This window comes from Rana temporaria, chromosome 7, assembly GCF_905171775.1.
Source record: "Rana temporaria chromosome 7, aRanTem1.1, whole genome shotgun sequence".
NCBI classification, from domain to species: Eukaryota; Metazoa; Chordata; class Amphibia; order Anura; family Ranidae; genus Rana; species Rana temporaria.
This window is the reverse complement of record NC_053495.1, coordinates 139,815,000-139,842,026: the sequence shown is the minus strand read 5'-3', so window position 1 is coordinate 139,842,026 and position 27,027 is coordinate 139,815,000. Positions and strand designations below refer to the sequence as shown.

The window sequence follows — 27,027 nt, the reverse complement described above, 5'->3', positions numbered from 1 at the left end:
GTTGCTGCAGCCCACTAATGGTGCAAAATTCGTACGAAAATTCTTAGATACGATTTTCGAAAGAAAATTATTTTTTAAATTCGAACCGTGTATGGCCGGCATTAGGGAAAATAAATGAACAGCCTATTTACCATTAGTAAAGCAATAAAGCAGAACCATACATTAACATGAAGAACAGGACTGCTTTTTTTTATTTATTTTTTTTAGAAAATAGATAGACATTGATTAGTATTACTTGCATCAAGTTGATTTTTTATTTTATTTTTACATATAAAGGATTATACAGTTAGTTCCCTAAAGTTTTATAGAACATTTTGCTCCACTCATAAAGCCATTGTTTTCCTGTAAAAACACACAGGAACTTTGCCCTTTCTATTGTCTGACAAATTATATGACTAATGCATATGAATTGTGTTCAGTCTACACAAAATGCATTTCAGCTGTTATGTGTAACCACTTTAAAAGAGCACTCTATCTAAACCTTAACCTCCTTGGTGGTATGATTATGTCCGATTTTTAAATCATAAAGCAGTACAATGTTTTGCATATAAATTTGGCGTTTGTTATTGTAGGCCTGTTTTTCATAGTAATAACACACTTAAATCTGTCCAAACAAAACTCTAGTAGACATCCCAGGTATGATAAAGTTTGAAACATGAAATCATAAATTATAAGATAATAAATTACTATAAATAATTATAAAAAATAATAATAATAAAATGAATTTCCCCACGATTCACCATCGTTCCATCCTGTAAGTGTTCTAATTTACTATTGCTGTTTTCTAGCTGGTCTAAAACCGCTTTTGACGTAAAGGGACACTTTTTAGTTGCCATGGACAATCTCAATTTTCCACTCAGAAAGAACAGTATATAGAATATAAAACTACATGCAGGGCACTGGACAAAGCACTACAGACAAAAGGGAGGTGAAATGATTTGATATAGTAATTAGGGATGAGCTTTATGTTTGGGTCGACATTGGCTGTTCGCCGAATAGCGAAAAATTTGGGGTTTTCACGGCAAATTCAAAAGCCACGGAGCACCCTTTAAAAGTCTATGGGAGAAATCAAAAGTGCTAATTTTAAAGGTTAATATGCAAGTTAGTCATAAAAAGTGTTTGGGGGCCTGGGTCCTGCCCTAGGGGACATGTATCGATGCAAAAAAAGTTTTAAAAGCTGCAGTTTTTTTAGGAGCAGTGATTTTAAAAATGCTTAAAGTGAAACAATAAAGGTGAAATATTCCTTTTAATTTCGTACCTGAGGGGTGTCTATAGTATGCCTGTAAAGTAGCGCATGTTTTCCGTGCTTAGAAAAGTCCCTGCATAAAATGACATCTCTAAAGGAAAAAAAGGTCATTTAAAACTACTCGCGGCTATAACGAGTTGTCGAGAGACAGAAATTGCCACTCTAGGCAGGTCTCCTTTGGTTGAAATCTTCTTCTCAGAAACCAAGGGTGCTGGCAATGCACATGGCAATTAGAAACGAAAGAGAAGGGGGACAGCCGCACTCCAATCCAACGTAGCTTTATTGTAAAAGAACTGGAAACAGGCACTACAAATCAGCTATGAGTAAACACTAAAGTTAGTGTGAAAAGCGTCAGTTGTCCTAGGTTCCGTTGCTGTAATTTGTAGTGCCAGTTCTTTTACAATAAAGCTATGTTGGATTGGAGTGCGGCTGTCCTCATCTTTCGTTCCTATAACAAATCGTCGGCCCTTCAGGTCTGGTATGGATATTAAGGGGAAGCCTGCACTAAATGCATAAAAAAAATGGTGTAGGGGTCCCCCTAAAAATCCATACCAGACCCTTCAGGTCTGGTATGAATTTTAAGGGAAACCCCATGGCGAAATAAAAATAAATGGTGTGGGGTTCCCCTCAAAAATTCATACCAGACTCTTACCTGAGCACACTACCTGGCAGGCCGCAGGAAAAGAACCGTACCAGGCCCCATGCCCCTGAACCGTACCAGGCCCCATGCCCTCAACATGGGGAGGATGTCCCCATGTTGATGGGGACAAGGGTCTCATCCCCACAACTCTTGCCTGGTGGTTGTGGGGGTCTGCAGGTGGGGGGGCTTATCGGAATCTGGAAAACCCCTTTAACAAAGGGAACCCCCAGATCCCGGCCCCCCTATGTGAATTGGTAACGGGGTACATTGTACCCCTACCATTTCACCCAAAAAAGTGACAAAAAGGTTAGAAAAACACACACACAGCTTGGGACAAGTCCTTTAATAATAAAATAAATAAATTCCAGCGTTGTAATCCTTCTACGACCAGCCGCCACGAACGATAGAGCCTCTATAGGAGGTGCCCGGCCGAATGACGCGCGACCCCTCTAACAGCTCTTAAATAACAGAGGGCAGGGCCACCCGTGATGTGGATGTGTGACCCCGCCCCCTCTGACGCAATGGGGGTTTCCGGCGGTTTCCCCGTGGTGTCACGGGTGACCCTGCCCCCATCTGACTCGTCACAGGAAACCCCCGTTAAGTCAGAGGGGTTGGGGTCAACCGTCCATGTCACCGGTGGCCCCACCCTTGATTATTTATGAGCTGTCAGATGGGTCGCGTGTCATTTGGCCGGGCACCTCCTATGGAGACTGTATTTTTCGTGGCAGCCGGTCGTAGAAGGATTACAGCGCTGGAATTCTTTTTTTTAAAGGACTTGTTCCAATCTGTGTGTGTGTTTTTTTTTTTACCACTTTTTTGGGTGAAATGGTGGGGGTACAATGTACCCCATTACCAATTCACGTGGGGGGGCCGGGATCTGGGGGTCCCCTTTGTTAAAGGGGGCTTCCAGATTACGATAAGCCCCTCGCCCACAGACCCCCACAACCACCGGGCAAGGGTTGTGGGGATGAGGCCCTTGTCCCCATCAACACGCCATTTATTTTTTATTTGGCGCAGGATTCCCCTTAATATTCCTATACCTGAAGGGTAATGGAATTTAGGGGGACCCCCACGCATTTTTTTTAATTGGTTCAGGGTTCCTGGGGGGGACCCTATGTCGTTTTTTTAAATGACTTATCTGTATTGCCGAGACCCGACAATTCATTATACCCAGAAGTAGTTTTGAATGACTTTTTTTCCTTTAGAAATGTCATTTTGTGCAGGGACTTTTCTAAGCATGGAAACATGCGCTACATTACAGGCATACTATAGACACCCCCCAGGTACGAAATTTAAAGGAATATTTCACTTTTATTTTTTCACTTTAAGCATTATTAAAATCACTGCTCCCGAAAAAACGTACGTTTGTAAAACTTTATTTGCATTGATACATGTCCCCTGGGGCAGGACCCAGGTCCCCAAACACTTTTTATGAAAATAACTTGCATATTAACTTTTAAAATGAGCACTTTAGATTTTTCATGTTCGTGCCCCATAGACTAATGGTGTTCACGTGTTCGAACAAATTTTTTGCTTGTTAGCATGTTCTGCTGCGAACCGACCGGGGGGGTGTTTGGCTTATCCCTAATAGTAATGTACTCTGTAAGATTACAGTGCACTGTATGTGTTATGTTTTTTGTACTTTTTGAATTTGCCACCGGGCTCCGCCCCATGCGTTGCGATGCTCGCAGGCAATGGAGCCCGGCACACAATACATCGGGCAGAGGACACAGCCTGCAGACACAATGGGGGGACATTGCAGGATCCTGGTGACAAGGCAAGTAACCTGGACCAGGATTCTGCAATGCAATCCCGAGTTTGGCTTGGGGTTACCGCTAATGGTACTGAAATTTAACCCCGAGCCACACTCTGCATTACCGCCAGGGCGGTAAAAGTGTTACAAAACCCAGGACCCTGCATTCACTATATCTGGTCTCCCACAGTACACAGTACATGGAAATGAATTTTTTTTTGTAAATACAAACTGCTAAATGCTTTTTCTCATCAGCAGTTAGAGCAGTCTTGTGACTTCTATCACTGTACAGCAGGGCACTGGTTAAAGCTTATAGTATGAGTTTTCATTCTACTCTGGCTGTTCTTTGAGACTGCAGGACCTCTGTCAAGATAGTGCTGATTGGCCCTGGGCTGATCACATGCACCCTCCCAAGAAAATAACTCTCTAGCAACACACACCAAACTGAGCATGTGCAGCCTGCCCCCTGGCTCTGTACTATCAGGAAATGATTAGGGGACGATGAAAGAAAGAGAGGATCAGAGAAGACAGGATCAAACATTATTTTTACACAATGTGCAGGGTTAACCTCTTTGGTTTCACAGTGAGTATAACAAGCATGCGTTATACACAATGATTTTACTGTTGTGGGTTTAATAACACTTTAATGTTCACTGCAGGGTGGGAGTCTGTGGGGGAAATTGTCTGCCACTTAAGTCTGCTAGTCCTTTTGATTATGTGCATAAATTTGCAAACTGGTCTGTCTTTAAGGAATACTGTATATTCCCTACACCTCCCTGTAAATGATGAAGTGTTTTCATCTAGCCAGGATGTTTGTGCAGTGAATGTCCCACCGCTGCTGACAGTTGCTTACACTCCATTCTCAGCACTGATTAATGCAGAACATTACAATCAACAACCCGCTCTGAAAATACGTTCACTCATTCCAGTGGGAAATATTGTATATGACAGACACTACAGATTTTTCAGCATTTCCTAGAATTGTTTTTAATGGATTTATACAGGGAATCTAAAATATTTCCAACACTAACTCAACATCTGCATCAAGCACCTGTTAATAGGGCCTGATGGGCAAGGGAACCAATTTGAAGGGGAGAATGCGATTATTGTCTAAGGCAGGTATCATTAGACTGCAGCCCAGACTCAGAACAAGTGGCAGTCTATGTGGGCCACCAGCCCCCAGAGCAGGTCCTTTCCCCTTCTCTGCATTGATTGATTGTTAGGACTGCCAATGTCCTAACAACCAATGATATTCTGTGCATGCCCCACCCCTGCATCAAAGAGGGATGGAAGTTGAACTTCCTCCATCCAGACCTGCAGCCCGCTCCACCTCCCTGTGTGGCGCTAGAAAGTATGGAAGCACTTGGATAGGTGCAACTGATGGAAGAGGGGAATTTAAAATTTAATAGGGACACCTGATATAAAGGGGCACGCAGATGGCCACACTGAAAATTGACAATAAATATTACTGAAAAGCTATAGAAATTGTACATTGTCCACTTTTGATAGACCGCAAATGATTACATTTGTACTAGGATCCGAGTCATAGCAAAAACATGAGATTCAGGCCTCTGCTAAATGAGAATTTTACTGACTGTAACTCCTTCAATTTTAATTCAATGCCCCTGTGGTTTAAGAATTATAAAAGCGGTGAGTGCACCGGACTTGTAAAGGTACAGCTGTACATCCTCTCCACAGGCCAGCCTTTGATAAAACTTGTCAGACAGCTCTACTATTCATCTATATAGCCCCAGAGACGTTCTTACATACAGCAAAGGCCTGGGCAGAGGACAGGGAAGCCACACTGTATCTGGGGTCTGTGGGTAGCAGAAAGTAGGGGAAGTCAAAGTTGTATGTTACCAGTTACAGGTAAAAATTTGATGAGTTATTAATGCTATGCAGTCAACATACCAACTGTGCTAAAGTTAGAAAGTTTAGTGCATTTAAAGTGTTACTAAATCCAGGACCCTGCATTTCCTATATCTGGTCTCCCACAGTACACAGAACATGGAAATGAAATTATTTTAGTTAATTTAAACTGCTAAACCTTTTCTCATTAGCAGAATATAGCAGTCTTATGACTTATATCAGTGTCTGGTTAAAGCTTGTAGGAGGAGTTTTCATTCTCCACGGACTGTCCTATGAGGCTGCAGGACCCCTGACTCTCTGTCTGGATAGTGCTGATTGGCCCTGTGCTGATCACATGCACCCTCTCAAGAATAAAAAACTCTCTAGCAATACAAACCAAACTGAGCAAGTGCAGACTGACTCCAAAGGCTCTGTCCTATCAGGAGATGGATTTGGGGACAGTGGAAGAAGGGGAGGATCAGAGTAGACAGGATCAAACAGCCTTTTTACACAATGCAGAGGATTAACCCCATAGGTTCCACAATATAACAAGCATGTTTTATTGCATATACAGACTGATTTTACTATTGAACAAGCTGAAGTTAGAAGCTGCTTGACTACCATGCACCAGATTTTGCACTCAAGTTTTAGTAAATCAACTCCATTTTGTCCTGAATAGATGTGTAGAAAAACTAGATGGAATGAATGCTTATCTGAAAGGGATCTTATATTGCATTATATACAGTGCAATAGCTTTGTTTTTACTTGAATTTTCAATAAAATTGGCAATAATGTGCTTCCTGCATGCATCTTAAGCTTCAATTCGCACAGTTCCTTTAAAAAAAGTTTTTTTTTTTAAAGGTATTTTATTCCCCAGGGGACCAAGTACATACAGTATATTACTTGGTTCTGTTCTAATCACCACTTTCATGCTGACTGTGGCTCCATCCCATTCTGAAGCCCAAATTATGGGTGTTTAAGTGAGTGTGTGTTAGGGAGGGGGGAGGGGGGGGTCCGCTAGAGCCATCACAGACTCCTGCTCCTTATCTAAGTCGATGATCTTTAACTATTATGAATGATCAAGCAGCCATGCTTGTTCCCTGATGATAATAAAATATCACTTGGCTCTGTGTAATCCATCTGCCAGTACCCTGTATGTATACATCAGTCACAAACAGATCATACAAAGCCACAGATTGGAGTGACAAGCAGCGTTGATCATATATATTCATAAAAATAAAAGGATCACACAACCCTGTGGGGCTGTGTGATTTATCTGCCAGCTGCCTATAAACATACACAGACCCAACCAATGGATCACACAGTGCAGCAGTGCTGTGTGATTGATCAGTTTTATGAATGATCAGAGATGTTGGGCCAGTGCTGTGTATGACACAGCGAAAGATCAATTCGTGCCACAGAGATGTGTGGTGTATCGGCTGTGCTGTGTTTGTTTAGATGTGTCGCAAGCTGTGCCATTCCTGTGAAAGGCAGCGCTGCTCTGCAGAACGACCTCTGCTGCCAGAGACCAGAGGTGCCACTCATAAAACAATCTCCTTTCTAGCAGACATCAGGGGGGGGGGAGGGGCTGTCCTACCACGCTCCTTTGCAACCAAGGGATAGATTTGGACGGGACCAAGTTCTTCATGCCCTTGGTCCCTTTGGGAATAAATATGTGATATTTTAGTATTAAGACATCTTTAAAGGGAGATACAAGGCTATAATGTTTACCACTTCTCATCAACCCCATATTTCTTAGAGCCCTAAGGAACACTGTGTTTTTGTATACTCAGCAACAGCGACAGGCTAAAACAACCTGACATATTTATTCCATATGTAGCTGCATACCATTTCTACTCATTTCGCAACCACCCATATGCTATACTCACAAAGAAATATCTTGGAACGTCTGCTGCTAGCCTCTCAGTCTTCAGCTCCCACGTCACAGGCCGTGGGGAGTTTAGGATGAACACCAGAGGTTTATGATGAACTGAGATTGCCGGGATTGGGGTCAGATGCAACGCGACCTGTAAACAAACATAATGAAACAAGATTAGGACATGTATTTTCCAACCCTGTGAAGAACTGCATGCACTGGTACAGCTGGTCTGACATCAATAATAGATATTATGAAAGCACTGTATGTACCATGCAGCAATTTGTAAAGTTATTCCACAGACAAATGATAATTGTTGTCTGATCCAGTAAGTTATAATCAGATTGGCAAATAATTGCATAAGATTAAGGAAGGAAATAATGAGATGAAACCAAGGGTGACTACTCCATGAGTAAACACAACTGGTTGTACACACTACATGTACACAACTATCCACACTTGCATACTACTGTCACGATCAGACTAAAATCAATACAAATAGTTAACCCACATCTATCACTATCTTAAAGTGTATATAAGGGCAAAAAAATAAATCTTCATTTTGGATGGGATGGTGACCCCTTACAACCTCACATGTGCACTGTGCTCTCCAATGAGCTGATGAGGTGACGGGAGAACGTGGCAGCTGCTGAAGTCATCTGCAGTGACAAGAGCTAGTGCACTGCACATGTGCGGAGCTCAGAAGGACCCCACTCGTGTAGAACTAGGGGGCACTTGTCCTAATGGCTGGTCCATCCTAGAGAGAACAGGATGGAGAAGCATTTGGGGCAGGCTTCACTTTGTGCCCAAATGGCCTAAAGGGAAGATCATTAAAGGAGTTGTAAAGGTTTGTTTATTTTCTAAATAGGTTCCTTTAAGCTAGTGCATTGTTGGTTCACTTACCTTTTCCTTTGATTTCCCCTCTAAAGCCTCGACACACGACCGAGGAACTCGACGGGCGAAACATATCGTTTTCCTTGTTAGGCTGTCGAGGAACTCGACAAGGCAAGTTTCTCCATTCCCGTCGAGGAAATAGAGAACTTGCTCTCTTTTTGGCTCGTCGAGTTTCTCGACAGTTTCCTCGATGAAGATTTACACACGACCGGTTTCCTCTGCAAAAAATACCTCCCAGCAAGTTTCTTGCTGGTTTTTGTCGAGAAACTCGGTTGTGTGTACGAGGCCTAAGTGTTTTTTTTCTTTGTCTGAATTTCTCACTTCCTGTTTCTCCTCAGTAAGCTTGCCCCCATCATCCGAGCCGTTCTGGCTGGGGGTTAGTCAGCGTGCTCGCCCCCTTCCTTGGGACTACATCCCTGTGAACGTTCACAGTGTCTCCCGGCAGGGATGTAGTCACAAGGAAGGGGGCGAGCACGCTGACTAACCCCCTGCCAGAATGGCTTGGATGATGGGGGCAAGCTTACTGAGGAGGAACAGAAAGTAAGAAATTCAGACAAAGAAAAAAACATTTTGAAGGGAAATGGAAGGAAAAGGTAAGTGAACCAACAATGCACTAGCTTAAAGGAACCTATTTAGAAAATAAAAACCGTACCTTTAGAACCCCTTTAATACCTTTTTTTCCAATCAGATTTGTTTATTGTTATGGAATGTTGTTCATGGCCTTCATAGAGCTTTTTATTTTTAAATCAGTGAAACCTTTAAGCATTTTTTTATTTATTGTCTGAGATACCCAAAGCTACCAATGTTGTTTCCCCAATAATGAAGTCAGGTTAGAGCTCATTTGTCTTATGACAAGCAAAAATCATTACACCCCATTTTCACAGGTTTTAATTGCTGTCTACATCCATGTTAAAATAGTTTATTCGCTCTCTTTGTCCTGATGAACTTTGCCACTGGGACTGAAAGCGAAGGAAAATCTGAAATTGTGAGTTGCCATCAGGGTAGAAGTCTTCTAATGGGAACACTGGTTTAGATGGTTTTATTGGTTTAGATGGTTTTATTTCATCCACTCCCAAGTTCCCCCACCATGTTGCTTTAACCTCCCTGGCGGTATTATTATTTCAGAAAAAAGGTGCTGAAAGCGGTACCATTATTTGCAAGGAAATTTGGCGTTTTATATTGTAGGCCTGTAATTCTTAGGAATAACTCACTTAAATCTGACCAAACAAAAGTCTAGTAGGCATCCCGGGTATGAATTTTTTTTAAAAACAAAATTATAAATTATAATATAAAAAATAATTATAAATAATTATAACAAATAATAACATAATTATAATACAAATTATTCAATAATGTAATCAACTCAAAATCACTGAAATTTGCTCAGTTGCAGAATTGTCGCTGTCATTACTTTTTATGACGAATTTCCCCACAAATCGCTATCGCACAATTCTGCAAGTGATTATAATTTATTATCGCTGTTTTATAGCTGCTCTAAAACCATTTTTGACATAAAGGGACACTTTTGGTTGCTATGGACAATCTACAGTTTGCAGGCAGAAAGAACAGTTTTTATTATATAAAATGACATGTAGGGCACTGGGCAGACCACTAGGGACAAGGGGGTGTGTATTTTTTACATACAGTACTGCAATCTATAAGATTACAGTATACTGTATGTAAGGTGTTTGTTTACCTTTTTGAATTTGGCGCCGTTCTCCGCCCCCGTGCGTCTTAACGTCGCAGGGAACGGAGATCGGCGGCACACAGAGGCACTGTGTGAATCGAGCGAGGTCCCGCTCGCTCACACAGCGCAGTGGCATCGCTGGATCCAGGGACAAGGTAAGTAAACCAAGCCTGTGGATTCTGCGAGGCGAGCCCGAATCTGACTCGGGGTTACCAATCGTAGCACAAAAATCTCACCCCGAGTCAGACTCGGGAATACCGCCAGGGGGGTTAAAAGCGATTCTTTATGATGCACAACTGTTTTATACCTCAATACGTCATCTCTAAGTGGCTATTATTGTTTTCATGAATATCTGGTTAATAATATGTGATTGGAATGCTTGTTTACCATGCATGTACTCATTTTGCCATGTCATGTTTTTTAACATATTGAATAAAACCTGTTTTCTTACATTGACTCATCTTTTAGCCATGCTAGACCTACCTCATTTAAAGTCACAAATCCTTTTTTTTGCATATAGATTTAGAGATAGAGATGTGTGATCTCACACACCTCATTTAAAGTCCCAAACTTCACTTTTTGTTTCGTAAAACCTGGGAAGGGCTTTGCTGCTCACTTCCGGTTGTATCTGCAGGACAGGAAGTAAATGGAGATCTCTCGAATGAAACACATAGGGCAATCTCTTGTTTTTTTTTCTACTGCTTAAAAAAAAAAAGCTTTAGATATACCTTAACACAAGGGTGCCCAATCAGTGGCCCGTGGAGCCCACTGATGTGGCCCGCAACCTCCTGGTCTGGGATGGCTGGTTGGCAAGCCCAGATTGCAGGTTTCCGACCTGCCATCCGAGAGCATCAGTGTTGTAAATGAAGCCCGGCGATAGAGGAAGCAAGCGGCTTTTCGGAAAGTGCACCACACCTGCAGGATATAATAGATGTCTATGGCAAAGTGCAGCTAACCGGCGGGAAAACCACAGGTACACTGCGCCGCGATAGACCGCAGACCATCAGTGTAAAAACAGCCTTAGGCCCCTTTTACATGATCGGTCCGACCCAATCGGACCCTCCATTCATCTCTATGGAGCAGCAGGTGTAAACAGACTTTTGAGAAGATTGGGCTGTGTCTGCTTCGCATATGCAGACTAGACACAGACCTGTCATCTGCCCACTCCGCTCATCGCGGCCCGCGACTGGTTACTAAGTCGCTTAAGTGGCCCTCGGCCTTCAAAAGGTTGGGCACAACCTGCCTTAACATATCTGGTTTAAGAAAGCAGAGTAAAGTCAGAGCTACTTATCAGCAGGTATTTTGACTCAGAAAGTGTTGACTTCAACTGGTACCCATCATCTTACCCCACATTCACACTTGCAAATGGGCCTGACATCGAACACATGTAAGAACCACAGCTGAGGGTCCCCCGGAGGCAGCTGTGTCCAGCAGATATTCTCGATTCAGGGGAGATCACTTGCATGAGTGATTACACACGAGCTGCTGTGATTAGCTGTGAGAGTCGGCAGCCTTCCATTTCAATGGGGCTGTCCACCACAGCTAATCGGCAGGAACCTCCTTGTGGTTCTTGCATGTTATGCTGTTGGGCCTTTTCACAAGTGTGATTGTGGCCGAAATAGGAAAGGTCTGCAACATTCTCCAGTACACCCCAGTTTTTTATTTAGGCACGCATGTAAAATTTTAATTATACAGTGAGTGAAGTCTTACGTGATCCTGTAGAGTTGGCATCAGCAACATGAGTGCTTATGTTACACAAGTCTATATCTACCTAGGATTATAACTACAGTGATACCTCGGTTCACGAACGCTTCTGTTCACGAACAACTCGGTTCACGAACAGGAAAGTTCATAAAAATATGCTCCGGTTCACGAACTCCGCCTCGGTTCACGAACAGGAGCCGCGGCCATTTTAATGCTATTTCCAGGCTGTCACATGGTCGTGACTTTCTGTAGGAAGACCGTGGAGAGAAGAAGACACACAGAAAGAAGTACTGTGAGTACTCTGCAAACATTTTGAGTGATTTTTTGATTTTTGGTGTGATTTTTAGCACATACAGTACTGTACTGTACTACAGTACTGTCCTTGCTGTATTGTACAGTTCACTGAAGGAGATACCCCTGATGTCCTTATGGAGGGGGACTCTCCCACCAAACAATAACTGCCTCCCACCTGCCTTCCTCCATGCCAGAAGTCATCTCAAGCAAGGTTAGTGTCCTCTCTTTATACATTACTATACTGTACTAATGTGTATTGTAATTTTTTTCATATTTTTGTGCTTCAAAAACCCCCAAAAAAAGGTCAGCACGGATTAACTGGATTTACATTGAACCCTATGGGAAAATGTGCCTCGGTTCGCGACCAATTCGGTTCGCGACCAGAGTCAGTTCACGAATTAAGTTCGTGAACCGAGGTATCACTGTACTACATTTCAGAAAAATTGTTTAACATTTTGGTAATTAACATTATAGCAATAGTTGTAAATATCACTTTATATATTTGTACATATTTTAATATATTTTTATATATGAATTTATTTATTGCCAAATATACTGTATACAGTATATATTGATCAATCAAAGGTCTCTTTAAACTTATAGTTTTTTGTGGATTTTACTGCAGTGACGTGAAAATTACAATGAACAATTTAGCCTCATATTCAGATCTGTAAGTGTCTGATCTGATAATTAGTAAGTATTGAACCAGTGGCCTGTCATGCCCTGAATTGTACCTCATTAAGAACATAACTGGTAAGCTGCAAAGCCTTTCAAACATCACTTTCAATGCATCAAATTCCTCCATTTCAACAAAACTTCATGCTTTAGTAGCAGAGGGTTATAATGTCATGTATGGTGAATGAGGCCATTGTGCAAAGATCCAGAGTGTCAAGCCTGACATACAAGCTTCCGTCCATCGCACACACACATACACATTTACAACTGTACTTTCAGCAAACCATGAAAGCCAACCACAAGACCCTCAATGGAGCACACAGGACTCTACACATCTCTTCACAGCACGCATTTACAGCATCAAATAACTTGTTCCAGTTAAAATGCTGAATTGTCAGCTCTGAACACATCATGAACTACAGATGGCATGTTTTAAACTTAATTTACAAAGGTATTTCATTTTTACCATTAAAGCTTTTAAGGATAAGTAGACAATGTACAGATTGCCCATAATGAATGCAAAAAAGATGAATGGAAATATGTATAGCATAAAGAGCACCGTTTCTGCAAGTACAGTTCAACCTACAGATTTATCACTTTACAGCCTTCAAGGAATTACGGTGTTAAATCAAATTGCTTGCTATCAGAAACTCTTATCATTTCTTGTGCAGTGAAAGGCATTTTAAGGTGGTGAATCACAATCCCAGAACATATCTTAACTTTTTTTTTCCAAGAGAGCAAAATGGGAATAGCGCTCATCACTCCTTCATGTAGCAACATAGGATGATCTGGAATTTTGCATCCAGTGCCCCTGCAGGTGAATCTTGGTACTACAGCTAGAATATTTAGACGCAACAGCACCCTATGGGGTCGATTTACTAAAACTTGAGAGTGCAAAATCTGGTGCAGCTGTGTATGGTAGCCAATCAGCTTCTAACATCAGCTTGTTCAGGTAAGCTTTAACTTAAAGCTGATTGGTTCCTATTCAGAGCTGCACCAGATTTTGCACTCTCCAGTTTTAGTAAATCTCCCTTTATGTGTTCTCCTATAAAAGAAACGTCTGTAAAACTGCCAAGCAAAAGTAAACAGCAGCAGGATGATCCTGCTTAAAGCGGAGTTCCAGCCATATTTATGTTTATTAAAAAAAGTGTAGCTGCTGGCCTTTAATAAACAGACACTTACCTACTCCACTGTCCAGCGACGCGGCTGCCCAGAGCGTCGCTCCTCTCCCCCCCCTCTCCGCCGGCGCCTCAATTCAGACTGTGGGCACCCGGCCATGACAGCTTTTGGCTTCACGGCTGGGAACTCACTGCGCATGCGCGAGCCACGCTGTGCTCTAGGAATGGACAGGCGATCACCTGGGACCTGTCACATGTCCCAGGCGATCGCCTACAGGGAGGGATGATATGACGAGTCGCCTAAGCGGTCCCTGGGCGGAAGGAAGAAGTGAAGCAGTAATCCCACTCCTAACAAAACCCCCACTCCCCCCCCCAAAAAAAAAAAATGACATGCCAAATGTGGCATGTAAGGGGGCAAGGAGTGGTTTAAGCGCAAGTTCCACTTTTGGGTTGAACTGCGCTTTAAGATGGGGCTGCTATTGTAAAGGGCTCATTGTGTGATACTACAGATGCATCATTTTTCATTTGAAAACCAACTTAAACCCAAACACCTAAAACCCAACTCGGTCTTTGTTTTTTTTTTTTATGTTAAAGATAAAAAGCAACTCTGGCTGCAAAACTCAGTGGGGATATTACTGTGCTGCCAAACTGAATGGGACAAAAAGCTGCTGGCACCAACAAATAGACTATTGGTATAATGGAATGTGAAAGTGGGTTAAATTATGCCCATCATCATTAAAGTGATTTTAAGCCTTTTTATTTTAAATAATACATATGTCATGCTTACCTGAGCTGTGGTTTTCCACATAGCAGCCCCAAACCTCCTCTTCTGGGGTTCCCCGCTGACGATCCTGACGTCTTCTCTTCAGCGAGTGCCCCCATAGGAATCTGCGACCTATAGAGGCACTCATGCGGGCTTGATCCCCAGCCACACGGTCTGCATCCATAGATGCAGACAGCGCAGTCCAGCCCTGCTCCTTCACCACAATTTGATTGACAGGAGACAATGGTTCTCAGGAGCAGTGCTGGAGGATTGAGATTGGAGCTATGGGATCTTAATCAGAGAAGGTTTTTTTAACCGTATTGCAGAGAATACATTAAAAGTGAAGTATGGTAATTGCAAAAAAAATCATACTCATCTAGATGGCTGCAGCACCGATCACAGATGCAGCTGTCCTTCGCCACTTCTAAGACCAAGAACTGAGCGTCAAGCACCATTGATCTCTCAGCTTTTAGTCCTTAGCCTGCAGAGAGATGGTGACTGTTAGTCACCAGCTCTCTGCTCTGCCATTCCAGCACTCACTGGAGCACTGGGCTGTGGAGGGGCGGGAGCAGCTGGCTCAGATTCTCAGATGCTCACTGAGAGGCTGAGCCAGCTGTTGGTCCAGGCTTCTGGGTGGATCTTTTCAGAGCCGGGACCAGCTCTGTGATGTCAGCTGACAGCAGGCTAAAGCTAAAATGGGCCACATCAGCGCAGGACTGCACTCCTGTGATCCACAGGAGAAGTATTGTTAAAAAAGTTTTGGCCATACTTCTTTAAGGTAAAAAAACCTTAAGCCTTTAAAATCACTTTAAATTCAAAAGAATAAAGCGATTAAAGAATAAAGGACTGAGTGGTTGTATAGAAGTATGGGCAGGGTGATTGTACAGAAGTCAATCTACCGATCAAACGCCCTGCTGGAAAATTTCTGCTAGCTTTAGCCTGTAGTGCTGTCAGAATACAATAGTTCAGCGGGGAGGATTCTTCTATCCACCTCAAATGTGTGGATAGGTGAATCAAGTATTTTTTTTTGTTTGTTCAACCCACTGGTTGATTGATAAACAAAATGAATCATATATGGGCTGCCTAAGTCACCACATCCCCCTGCACTCACATACAGTAATACAGAGTGCTCTTGCCATTACTGATGACTGCCCAGTGTCAGGGAAGAGGCTCTGCACATCGCATGACCAGCCTGAAGACATGTGAAAAAGGTAAATGGGGAGAGAGGGGTAAATACTGGGGGCTGGGAGAATGAAATAAGAACTGAGCTTTAAACCAAATATGGTCTTGCACATGTTCTGGTTGTGCAAAAGTCTTGTAATTTTTATATTTTTTCTAAGTACCTGCTTTCAATTTAATTATACTTGGTGATCCAACAAGCAAGACGCATCCCCAGGCTCTTCCTTTTCTAGGGCGGCATTGCGTTTATAATTTAGCTGTGGCACTACCACCCTTCCATAAGCCCTCGTGTTGGACTACTTTTTGTTACTTGGACTGCTACTTTCTGCTTTCAATTAAATCATACTTAGTGATCCAACAGGCAACTCTTTTCTGGGGTAGCATTGCTTATTTTATTTATTTGTGGCACTTCCACCCTTCCCTGAGGGCTTCCAAGTTGGATCACAAGCAGTCATGCCAACCCACAGCCTGCTGGCACATTTTGACATTGTCACCGCAGTAACACTGACATTCAGGTACTGGTGAGGCATGCACATATCCACATGAAGCTCATATAAATAGCCAAGAGCTTGTACACACTGCAGGGATATATGAATCAAATAATGAGAACTCTGTATATTTTTATATAAATAAAAAAATAAAATCATGTTCTGGAGTGCTCCACAGATCCAAGTAATAATTTGTGAGAGTTTGGATCCATTAATGCAAACTGATATTTCAGTTACAGGTGTATATCAATGAACTATCAGGAGCTATTCCTTCTTTTCCAATAGGATGTCTGGTCTTATGATTTTCCCATCATTAATGAAAGAGGGAAACTGAGACCTCCACATAACGCCATACATAAGGGCCAACAGCTAAGATCTAACAGTCATAATGCCTAGAAAGGGACATTGGTAGCCAGTAAGTAAATTGATGTTTTATTATCTTTTCATAACCAAATATGTTTGATGTGTTAAAGTGAACAAAACTTTTTCTTCTTTTGGGAGGAGTAAGTTAGGCCTCGTACACACGACCGGTTTCCTCGGCAGAATCCATCAAGAAACTTGGTGGGAGAGCTTTTTTGCCGAGGAAACCAGTCGTGTGTACATTTTTCATCGAGGAAACTGTCGAGGAACTCGACGAGCAAAAAAGAGAGCAAGTTCTTTTTCCTCGACGGGAGTCTCAAATTGGCTCGTCGAGTTCCTCGTCGGGCTGGTTTTCGACGAGAAACACGTTGGTGTGTATGCTAAGAAACCCGCGCTTGCTCAGAATAAAGAACGGGGGGGAGTAAAAGTAGCATTTGTAAAGGAGATAACACATTTTTCAAACTGTAACAGACTGAAAAGTGCAAATCGTCTCTTAACAAACTTTTACTTAACACGCAAACACATGAGATTAGCAAAACCAGCCCCAAGAGTTGTGCCAGTGGAATCGAACTTCCCCTGCCATTGTATGTGTTGTATGTCACCACGTTTGAGAACGAGGAGATTTTGTCTTGACCGTGTTTACGCAAAGCAAGCTTGTCGAGTCCCTCGACAAGCCTAACAAGGAACTCGACGAGGAAAACGATGTGTTTCGCCCAACAAGTTACTCGGTTGTGTGTACGAGGCCTAAGAGTTAGAACAGTTTCTCTCTCTCTCTTTCCATATCCGTTGAGGAGTCTCCATAACTACATTGGGTCATTGTTTCCTGTACCTTTGGTCAAAGTCCCAATGAACACTGTTATCACAACGTGAAATGACAGAAAGTATTCCTAATGTGAACAGCAATAAAAATCTTAGAGAGGATATATGCCCTCCATATCAAACAAAATGTCACTTTAAATCTAGGGAACTGCTGGAACTGACATAACAGTTACTGCACAAAATGAAAAAAAGAGACCATTTGGCAGACAGGAAAATTTTTAAAGTTCAGCTCCAGGCAGACATAAAGAACACAGCATGCAATTAACGTATGTACATGAAAATTGTAGTATTTAACACAATCTAAATGTAAAATTCCCCTTTCTGCGACAGTGTTAAAGTGATTGTAAAAGTTTTTTTTTTTTTTTTAAACAAACATGCCTATACTTACCGTCTCTGTGCAATGGTTTTGCACAGAGCAGCCCCGATCCGCTCCTTCTGGGGTCCTACGCCGGCGCTCCTGGCCCCTCTTCTTCATCGGGTGCCCCCGCAACACCCGTGCGTGCTTCCTCCTGATTTCCACTGCTGCATTCACAGACAGAGATAGCAGGACTCGACCCCGCCCCCTGCTCCCATGTCACAGCTTTTGATTGACAGCAGCTAGAGCCAATGGCTTCTGCTGCTATCAATCTGTCCAATGAGAAGAGCGACAGCAGCTGGAGCCGCTTCGCGCTTGTGCATATTGTTGGATCGGATTGGGCTTGGGTAAGAAAAAGAAGGGGTCTGGGGGGAGCTTTAACACAGAAGGTTTTGAACCTTAATGCCTAGAATGCATTAAGGTGAAAACCTTAAGGTTTTACAACCACTTTAAAGCAGAAATAAACATTCATATCCTTTATAGCTGAAGAAGGCACTGTTTCCATTTCTATTAAAATTGCAGTTGTCATGGTCCTGCATGTAGTCAGCTATTTGGCAGCTTGAAAGTTTAGCCAAGAGCTGACAAAAGTGTAAGGATTCTACCTTAAAGGGTTAGTTCACCTTTACAAAAAAAAGGGGTACAGCCAACGCGTTTCAGGGGCGCACCCCCTTCCTCGGTGAGATGTTCAAAGCTTGGGATATTTTTTTTTATAACCTAACCCTGCTTTAAACTTCTCCACAACTTTATTCCTGAACTGTCTGGTGTGTTCTCTTACAAACCTCTGAGGACTTCACAGAACAGCTGTATTTATACTGAGATTAAATTACACACAAGTGGACTCTATTTACTAATTAGGTGACTTCTGAAGGCAATTGGTTCCACTAGATTTTAGTTAGGGGTATCAGAGTAAAGGGGTCTGAATATAAATACACGCCACACTTTTCACATATTTATTTGTAAAAAAAAATGAAAATCATTTATCATTTCCCTTTCACTTCATAATTATGTGCCACTTTGTGTTGGTCTATCACATAAAATCCATTTTTGGTTGTACCCCTTGATTTGGTTGTACCCCTTCATACACCTTGAAAATTTCAAGGTGTATGAATGCTTTTTCAAGGCACTGTATAACAGCTTAAACTCTCCTGGGAACGATGTCCACAAAGTTTAGGAGTGTGTCTATGGGGATCTTTGATCATTCTTCCAGAAGTGCATTTGTAAGGTCAGGCACTGATGTGGACAAGAAGGACTGGCTTACAGTCTCTGCACTAATTCATCCCAAAGGTGTTCTATCAGGTTGAAGACAGGACTCCAGTGCAGATTAGTCAAGTTCCTCCACTTCAAGCTCGCTCATCCATGACTTTATGGACCTTGCTTTGTGCACTGGTGCCCAGTCATTTTGGATCAGGAAGGGGCCATCCCCATACTGTTCCCACAAAGTTGGAAGCATGACATTGTCCAAAAAGTCTTGGTATGCTGATGTCTTAAGAGTTCTCTTCACTCGAACTTCATCGGGTGCCCCCGCAACACCCGTGCGTGCTTCCTCCTGATTTCCACTGCTGCATTCACAGACAGAGATAGCAGGACTCGACCCCGCCCCCTGCTCCCATGTCACAGCTTTTGATTGACAGCAGCTAGAGCCAATGGCTTCTGCTGCTATCAATCTGTCCAATGAGAAGAGCGACAGCAGCTGGAGCCGCTTCGCGCTTGTGCATATTGTTGGATCGGATTGGGCTCGGGTAAGAAAAAGAAGGGGTCTGGGGGGAGCTTTAACACAGAAGGTTTTGAACCTTAATGCCTAGAATGCATTAAGGTGAAAACCTTAAGGTTTTACAACCACTTTAAAGCAGAAATAAACATTCATATCCTTTATAGCTGAAGAAGGCACTGTTTCCATTTCTATTAAAATTGCAGTTGTCATGGTCCTGCATGTAGTCAGCTATTTGGCAGCTTGAAAGTTTAGCCAAGAGCTGACAAAAGTGTAAGGATTCTACCTTAAAGGGTTAGTTCACCTTTACAAAAAAAAGGGGTACAGCCAACGCGTTTCAGGGGCGCACCCCCTTCCTCGGTGAGATGTTCAAAGCTTGGGATATTTTTTTTTATAACCTAACCCTGCTTTAAACTTCTCCACAACTTTATTCCTGAACTGTCTGGTGTGTTCTCTTACAAACCTCTGAGGACTTCACAGAACAGCTGTATTTATACTGAGATTAAATTACACACAAGTGGACTCTATTTACTAATTAGGTGACTTCTGAAGGCAATTGGTTCCACTAGATTTTAGTTAGGGGTATCAGAGTAAAGGGGTCTGAATATAAATACACGCCACACTTTTCACATATTTATTTGTAAAAAAAATGAAAATCATTTATCATTTCCCTTTCACTTCATAATTATGTGCCACTTTGTGTTGGTCTATCACATAAAATCCATTTTTGGTTGTACCCCTTGATTTGGTTGTACCCCTTCATACACCTTGAAAATTTCAAGGTGTATGAATGCTTTTTCAAGGCACTGTATAACAGCTTAAACTCTCCTGGGAACGATGTCCACAAAGTTTAGGAGTGTGTCTATGGGGATCTTTGATCATTCTTCCAGAAGTGCATTTGTAAGGTCAGGCACTGATGTGGACAAGAAGGACTGGCTTACAGTCTCTGCACTAATTCATCCCAAAGGTGTTCTATCAGGTTGAAGACAGGACTCCAGTGCAGATTAGTCAAGTTCCTCCACTTCAAGCTCGCTCATCCATGACTTTATGGACCTTGCTTTGTGCACTGGTGCCCAGTCATTTTGGATCAGGAAGGGGCCATCCCCATACTGTTCCCACAAAGTTGGAAGCATGACATTGTCCAAAAAGTCTTGGTATGCTGATGTCTTAAGAGTTCTCTTCACTCGAACTAAGGGGCCAAGCCCAACCCCTGAAAAACAACCCCACACCATAATACCCCCTCCTGGTTTTGACCAGTGCACAAAGCAAGGTCCAAAAAGACATTGATGAACAAGTTTGGGGTGGAGAAACTTGACTGGCCTGCACAGGAGTTCTGTCCTCAACCCGATAGAACACCTTTGGGATGAATTAAGAGCGGAGACTGCCTGACCTCACAAATGCGCTTCTGGAAAAACTGTCAAACATTCCCATAGACACACTCCTAAACCTTGTGCACAGCCTTCCCAGAAGAGTTGAAGTTGTTATAGCTGCAAAGGGTGGGCCAACTCAATATTGAACCCTATGGAGTAAGACGGGAATGCCATTAAAATGTGTGTGTGTAAAGGCAGGTGTCCCAATACTTTTGGTAATATAGTGTGTCTCTAATGTCAAAAGGTTAAGACAGTTACAATGTTTTTTGCTCCAACATGAGATAGTACATTTTGTGGATGACTGGATATCTCCATAGAAACCAGACTTGGAAAAATATTCAAAGAGTGTCTGCCCCATTACTAGGGTAAAGTAATTTGTAAGATGATAAATGGTCTGGGGCACAATGCCTTAAAAAATATAATAATCTAAAACAAACATTACTACTGTTGCAGCCTTTATTTTGCAAGTGCACAGCTAATACTGGACGTTGTGTATTAAAAGTTTTGCTTGGTGCCATGGATCTTTTAGGTTACTTCAGAACACCGGGAGAGGATGAAAACATGTTTAGACATCTCTTGGAAGTGAGTATGTTGACTTATAAAATAAACTTCTCTTATTTGATCCCATTTGGTCTGTTTAATATATACCATTTGACGTATTTTGTTATATCTGTTTAACCACATGCCGACCGCCGCGCGCAGATATACGTCGGCAGAATGGCACGGGCAGGCAAAAGGATGTGTATATACGTCCCCTTTAAAAAGTGGCATTGTGGCCGCGCGCGCCGCCGCAAGCTCCGTGACTCCGACCGCGGGTCCCGCGGATTCGATGTTCGCGGGCATACCCGCGATCGTGGCACAGTGTGGAAGAAGGGGGAAATGCTTACGTGAACAAGGTGGCAGGACAGTGAGCACAGCTTCCTGTAATCGCAAGCGGTGATCACTGTCCTGTCACACACAGCCCAGCCCTTCTACAGTTAGAAGCACTCCCTAGGGCACACTTAACCCCTACAGCGCCACCTAGTGGTTAACCCCTTCATTGTCAGTGTCATTTTCACAGTAATCGGTGCATTTTTATAGCACGGATCGCTGTAAAAATGACAATGGTCCTAAAAATGTGTCAAAAGTGTCCTATGTGTCCGCCATAATGTCGCAGTCACGATAAAAATCGCTGATCGCCGCCATTAGTAAAAAAAAAACAAATATTCATAAAAATTCCATAAAACTATACCCTATTTTGTAAACCCTATAACTTTTGCCAAACCTTTTAATAAACGCTTATTCCAATTTTTTAACCAAAAATATGTAGAATATTACTTATCTGCCTAAACTGAGGAAAAAAAATTTTTTTTTGATTTTTTTGGGGATATTTATTATAGCAAAAAGTAAAAAATATGCATTTTTTTCAAAATTGTCGCTCTACTTTTGTTTATAGCGCAAAAAATAAAAACCTCAGAGGTGATCAAATACCACCAAAAGAAAACTTTATTTGTGAAAAAAAAGGACGGAAATTTTGATTGGGAGCCACGTCGCACGACCACACAATTGCCAGTTAAAGCGACGAAGTGCCGAATCGCAAAAAGTGGCCTGGTCTTTGACCAGCAAAATGGTCCGGGTCTTAAGTGGTTAAAAAAGCCCTCCTAGCTGTTATTTTGGACTACAGAGCAATAAGCCTTTATGTTGCAAAACATGTGCAGAATGACTCCAAAAGCTCTGTAATCTCAGGAGAAGGATTGGGGACAGTGGAAGGAGGGGAGGATCAGAGAAGACAGGCTCAAGCAACCTTTTTACACAATGCAGATGATTAACCCCTTAGGTTCCACAGTGAGTATAACAAGCATACGTTATTGCATATACAGACTGATTTTACTGTTGTGGGTTTAGTAACACTTTAAATCAACATTATTTGGATATTCATCGCATGAGGAAAACTAGAACCATACCATATGCATCAATCTTCTAGATAGGTTTGATTTGATTTGATTTTATAATTTGTAAAGTGCCAAATACAGTTCAATAACTGCGCCTAAGGTTCCTGGATCACTATCGCACAGGGGAGCAAGAATTTGCACACACATGCAAGCACTGGATACAATTGCATGTTCGTGCTTTATCCCTGATTTTATTTACATTTTTTAGTAAATCGGCCTCCCAGATTTTATCAGTGATATTCCTATTTAATACTATGGAGGACCAGCTGTGTTTGCTCCCTCTCACTCACCACACCACTGTAAGGGAACATTCTGTGCAGAATTACAGGAAAATTGTGACTGCATAAGTGTTACGTTTCATCAATTAATTAATGACTCTAGAAGTAATTTTCTGTATAGGATTTGAGAAAAATGTTTGGAGAAGAAATAAAAAATTTGACTGTATAAACAGACAAGTGAAGTGGAGGATTTATTTACCATTGTGGCGTTATAACGTTCAGAAGACTTTGCCTGCGAGTCAAAAGAATGGTGCTGCTTGAAAGGACAGCCAGACATAACTACAGTAAAAAATACAACGAGAGCACGACATAGAATGGGGCAGCTGGCCCCCACACTTCTAGGAAATCCCCCAAAAAATCTCTCTATAGGGAATGTAAGAAAATTACAACAGACATAAAATGTTGCTGAAAGAAATGTTATTCTTCAAGGACCACCATATAAACTTGAACTGACACACAAATCAAGTCCCGGCAGCCTTGTCCATTAAAACTGAAGTAAAAGGATAAATTGAGAGGTTACCTGTAGCAACCCATCTAGAATCGGTGGGATGGAGTCAAATAGGGAAAAAAAATGTAAATCTTAAAAAGTTTTATAAAACCATGTACTAAAGAATTTCTTACCTTGTGTTATTTTTTGTAAGCCCCACTACTACAAACCCTTAGTGCCGGTTCACACAGGGGCAACCGGACTTACAGCGCAAATTTGCAAGGTGACTTGGAGCAACTTACAACGCGACTTAAAGTTGCCTCCAGGACAGGCGACTTTGGCTGTGGCCAATCACAGAATAATCAGCTCTGTGGGAGGGAGGAGTTTGCCTGAGTAAACGTTTATTTTCCTGTAAAGTTGCTTCAGTTAAGACAGTGATCCGACTTTGGAGGAAACTTCCATTGAAATCAATGGGTACAAGTTGCCTAGAAGTCGCCCTGAAGTAGTACAGGAACCTTTTCTGAAGTCGGAGCGACTTCCGTAGTGTTCATTAAGACGGCTCTCATTCACTTCAATGGATTTTCTCATGTCGCGCGACTTGTGGCGACACAAGTCGGATCCCAAGTCGTGGAAGTGTGAACCGGCACTTATAGGTAGATTCAGAGAGATGGGATTAAATTTAGGACGGCGCAGCCTAGCCTGTTTAGGCTACACCGCCGTAAATTAGTTAGGCTAGTAGTGATTCACAATCTACTTACCTGCTAATCTACGGCGGCGTAGCCTAAAACGAGCGGGCGTAAGGGCGCCTAATTCAAATTGCTTGGAGGGGGGCGTGTTGTATGGAAATGAGGCTTGACCTCACGTTTTTTGACACTGCGCATGCGCCGGGCGACTACATTTCCCAGGGCGCATTGCGGCTAAGTACGCCGTACGGGCCTATTGATTTTGACGTGGACGTAAACAACGTAACTCTCGATTCGCGGACGACTTACGCAAACGACGTAAAAAATTCGAACCTCGCGGCGGGAACGGCGGCTATACTTTAACATTACTAGTCCACTAGAGCATAGCTCTAACTTTAGGCCGCCTAAGGCCTTACGGAAACGATGTAATTCGACGGCGTAGGCCTGGCGTACGTTCGTGAATCGGCGTATCCCCTCATTTACATAATCTACGCCGGCCGCAATGGAAGCGCCATCTAGCGGCCATCAGAAACATTGCAAGCTAAGATGGAACGGCGCAAGCCTGCCTATCTTAGCTTTGTTTAAGCGTATCTCTGTTTGAGCATACGCTTAAACAAACACCGGCGTAGATTCAGAGTTAGGTCGGCTTATCTACTGATAAGCCGGCCTAACTCTTTGTGAATCTACCTATTAGTTTGTAAAAGTAAATAAATGAAATAACAATGTGATCGCTAGACCAATTATTCCCAGCAACAATTTTCCCATAAGGTTATATAGTAACTTAACATCCTAACATATTTTAGGCATGTCGTTTGCCTGTACACGCCTTATGTGTGTAGACATCCAAAAGTCCTGAGACTGCTGCTGGGTGCTGTCATTTTGCAGCAGCCTCATCAATAACACAAAGCTGTCACGCAAGTTACATACTATGCTATTCCTCTTTGCTCCGGAACAAAGATGGTCTCTGGACAGCCGCACTCTGAACAAATTGTAGCCTTTTATTAAAAATGACAGCACTACAAGTCACAGCAAAATAAAATAAAACCCGACTCCTGACGCATTTCGCACTGAAACTAGTGCTTAGTCATAGGTCTGTCACAGAATGGAACTGAGCTGAAGCCAGCATTTAAACTATATCATCATGGTTAACATTGCCAGTGTGTGGTCTTGGCTTGCTTTATCAGTGGATCCATATAGCACGTTGTGCTCTCTAGAACTGGCACCTGGAGCAGGTATTGAAGTCGATAGGAGGCATATACAGGAGTTTGAGATCTGGGTTGTCAGCATTACACTGAGGCCAAGTTCTCATATGTGAAGCCATGGTTTCCAGCATGGTGTCCGGTGCATTCCTGTTCACTGGTTCCAATGAGAATCAGATCCAAATTTTAGTCCATATGTGAACCCAGCCGTAAGGGTCTCTTTATTGACTGCCAAAATAACCTTTTCAGCGAGGACAGACCTGACTAATTCACTTGCACTGAGAGACTACTCTTCTTCTAAGGGCTTGTTCACACCAGACTACCATGCCATTTTAGCATGCGGGCTGGTGTTCATGTGTAACAGTGGCGAGGGGAGTTGGTGTCTTATATTCTTACACTGCTTATTTTTATTTTTTTACTTTATTGAAATGTTGCAAAGTGCTGACGTGAGCTGAGCCTTGTGTCTAAACAGGCACGGGATCTGAATTTCTTTGTCACATATGCCTGACTTCTTAGCTATTGTCGCTACAATCTCTGGTACTGTATGCTTACTTACTGCAAGATATACTGGATGGGTTGGAAGGACAATCTTTAGCAGCACCTGTTAGATAGTTAAGTATGAACGCTTTTCTTTTACAGGGGCCATTTAAAAAATGTGAGCAACATTATATTTTATCAAAGGTGATCTCTGAAAACAAATCATTAAAGGCAGTGTTAAACTAGTGTAAGTAATCTTTGCATATTTACTGCTGTTTACATGTGGATAGTTTATAAACTACTTGGTGTTTTCCTTCTGACACCCTGCTACCCTTGTTCAATAAGGTTCCTGATTAAAGGACTTCCTGCTTGTGTTTTGGTTTAGCAGGAAGGAATATTCACTCAGAATTGTTTGAGGTCTGAGAACCGATTGGGAATTCCTTTGTTTTGAAGGTTTTCAGGATGCTGGTTTATCTGAAGATCTCTCTGTGTGTTTCCAGGCCAGAACTGACCTCTCGTTGGTTTGCTGATCACTAAGACATTTCAGTACTGTGCCCCTGTGCTTTCTTGTGGACCCCCAACAACCACAATCTAGCCTATAACTGCTGGAAACCTCGGGGTTAAGGATCTGATTACACCTTGACACTGTGCCAAGGTTTATTATTGGAGAGATTTTGCTGATTATGTTGCGGTGAACCTTTAAAATGTAAGAAATAATCTACTTTACCGTAACTAGCCATTTAGTTTAAAAAAAAGGAACTGCAATGCTAAAATGTGGGTCTTCACAAACACTGAAGTGCTTTTCCACATTTAATTCACTCTATGCAGTGCAATTTTTGGTACTATAAAATAGTTCTGTCTTGAAGATGAGCTTCAGAAGTCACTTTGTTTGAGATTCACTATGAAGTTGATGGAATATTTAATCTGCAGTTTATGATAATAAATATAAAGCCCCATGGTAAGGTCAGCAAGACGATTATCCACAGACACAACTTGATGGCTGCTAACATCCACAGCACTGATTGACATTGGCAAGGGCCTTCATTTACCTATATGTTCGAAGTGAGCTTTATTGCATTTGAGGAAAAGGTTAGTGCTACAGTGGATATAGAAACAAATTTTTTGATCAGATCTCTAAAATGCACCAACACTATAGCAGTTAAGGTCTACAGTAGAAAGGTGAGTGATAGACAGAACCAGCCAATAGGGTGTGGGGGGGGAGGGGGCATGCTAACTGTTATGCCTTGTACACACA

General features: G+C 42.3%; 1 protein-coding gene across 7 annotated transcripts in view; it reads right to left on the bottom strand.

Annotated features, from left to right (window-relative positions):
• TGFBR3 (transforming growth factor beta receptor 3) overlaps positions 1 to 27,027 on the bottom strand; it is a 301,195-nt gene that overhangs the window by 150,032 nt on the left and 124,136 nt on the right. For all 7 annotated transcript variants that reach the window (XM_040360043.1, XM_040360045.1, XM_040360046.1 and 4 more), the window contains exon 4: positions 7,377 to 7,514. In XM_040360043.1, coding sequence (XP_040215977.1) covers positions 7,377 to 7,514 — 138 coding nt within the window. The remainder of the gene's footprint in view (positions 1 to 7,376; positions 7,515 to 27,027) is intronic.